At 58.8% G+C, this 2202-nt stretch overlaps 1 protein-coding gene across 1 annotated transcript in view; it reads right to left on the minus strand.

The window, feature by feature from the left end:
• Window positions 1-1280, minus strand: part of LVRN (laeverin) — a 100876-nt gene extending 99596 nt beyond the window's left edge. Inside the window, exon 1 of the mRNA XM_007954527.1 lies at window positions 583-1280. Coding sequence (XP_007952718.1) covers window positions 583-1280 — 698 coding nt within the window. The remainder of the gene's footprint in view (window positions 1-582) is intronic.
• Window positions 1281-2202: the final 922 nt, after the last annotated feature.

Below are 2202 nucleotides of genomic sequence, written 5' to 3' on the forward strand. Positions count from 1 at the left end.
GAGCAGCGGGGAGAGTGTGAAGGCAAAGTGAGGGTGATTTGGCCAGGCGCTTCTTCAACTTCGACGAAACACCCGAGAATCTCATTAAAATGCAGATTCTGATTCTCTCTGTCCAGGGGTGGAGCCCGAGATTCTGCGTTTCTAACAAGTCCCTAGGTGTTACAGTTGCTGCTGGTCCGCAGATCAAACTTTTGAATAGCAACAAATGTCTATGGCAGTGAAGGGATTTCGGGCTAGAGGGAAAAGGGCAGAGTTTTCTGAAAAGGACAAATTTCTGGAATAGCAGTGACTTCAAAAAGAGCAAAGATAGAAACAAAATGGATGGGCAGAGAAGTAGCTGAACACCGGCCAGAGAAGGAACAAAGCCCTGGAGCACTTATTCCGACCAGGATCACTAATTGGAAGGAAAGGGAGAGACGCTTGCACTCCTGGCTCTAGAAGAAAACGTCGCGAGGAATTAGCTAGGGGCCCTTTGGAAAAGGCAGGCAGACAGGCACCTGGAGACTGTACGAACTTTGTTCGCCTACGTGGGGACGTGAAGGCTGGGGCCGTTGGTGGCCCTCGGGTCGGGCTCGCCCTTACCTGCGCTCGCCCTGGTCGGTATAGACGTTGAGGAAGAGCCCTTCCCTGGTGTCCTGGTACACCTGGCCCGAGAAGCTGAGCTGAACCTCGTAGCGGTTCCCGGGCTGCAGGGCCTCACTGAGCTCCATCACCATGTATTCTGTGTCTAGAGCAAACCACACCTCGTCCACAGCCACGCGGCCAAAGGTGGCGTCCCCAGTGGCCGGGGACAGAGGACCCCGCACCTCTGCGCGCTCGCAGTCCAAGAAGAGACTGTGCAGCATCAGCCGCGTTGTGGACACCGCGCAGCGCACGGTGATGTTCACGCGCCCGGTGAATCTCAGCGACCGCGCGGAGAGGTCGTCCGGTCGCAGCCGAGGCCACAACTCCAGCTCGTAGTGCAGCGGCACAAGCCAGGACGGCAAGCGCAACTGGTCCCAGGGCCCGGGGGGTCGCCAACTGCGTGGAGTGGATGCCACCGCCGGTACGCGCGCAGGGCCGGGCTGCGAGGTCGACTGCGTCTCCTCCTGCTGGTCAGGCGGAGAGGGTGCGGCGCAAGCGACCCCGCCACCACATAGCTCAGACGGCGGAACGCGCTTGCAGTGGCCGTATAGGGCGACGAACACCGCCAGCACCAGCAGAAGTGCTGCGGCCAGCCCCGCCAGCAGCGCGGCTACTGCGCGGCTCACATAGAAGCCAGAACTGGTAGAGGGCCCCATTGCTGGAGCCTGGGGCGTGGGCCGGGTGGGAGCCTGGCGACAGCGGCGGTGGCTCAAAATCTAGACCAGGGTGCTCAGTGATAAGATCGCCTCCCTCCTCTTTGGTACAGTCCCTCCTCCTCGAAGAGCCTGGGGCGACTGTGAGGCAGGAGACTAAGGTTGGGACCACAGCTTTCCCCCTCCCAGCTAATCAGATCCAGGTCCCTGCTTACCCACCCCCAGCTCCCGCCAGAGCCCGGGAAAAAGGCGGACCCGGCGCACTCAGGAGCGCTCCCCCTTTGGGTCCTCACAAAAGAGTCTTTCCGAGTCCACGTGGAGAAGACGCGGTCAGACCAAGCTCAAATCTGGCTAGCCCTGGCAGGGTTATTTGGAATAATGGGATTTGGTGGGGTGTGCCCCTGTAAGGTTTCAGATGTTGTCGAAAAGGGGACAGGTACGGAGCATCCTCGGCTCCTTGGTAGTGGCTACCTGCCAGCAGGCAACACACATATTTGTGGGCCACCTCTCATTTCCAGTGCTAGTGGGTGGGGGAGGGGCTTGAAGAGCAGGACTTTTGGAAAAGCACTGAAGAGACCCTGGTATCCTTGCCATCAGAACAAACTTTCGAGCCAAATCTTTGGCCTTTAATTAGTCCCCCCTTCCCCCCGCCGAATAAGTCCAGATGCCGCAGTTGCGAGGTGGGAAGTCCGGAGATAAGGGAATGCAGCTGGAAGAGAAAGCAGAGCTGGGCGAGAGAAAGGTCGGGAGCCTGGCGTCTGCTTGTCACCGACTAAGGGAAGTAAAGGGCCGCCTTACCTCGGCTGGCGAAAAGCCTCCACTTAGCTCGGCATCTGCCACAGCCGGGCTTTCCAGTCCTCGGGCAAGTCTGACTCTCCGCACGAAAACACCTCTCCCCAGGGAAAACACTTAAAGTAAAGAGCAT

The sequence above is a fragment of the Orycteropus afer genome, unplaced genomic scaffold (genome assembly GCF_000298275.1).
Source record: "Orycteropus afer afer isolate SDZICR_OR568_19922 unplaced genomic scaffold, OryAfe1.0 scaffold00464, whole genome shotgun sequence".
NCBI classification, from domain to species: domain Eukaryota; kingdom Metazoa; phylum Chordata; class Mammalia; order Tubulidentata; family Orycteropodidae; genus Orycteropus; species Orycteropus afer.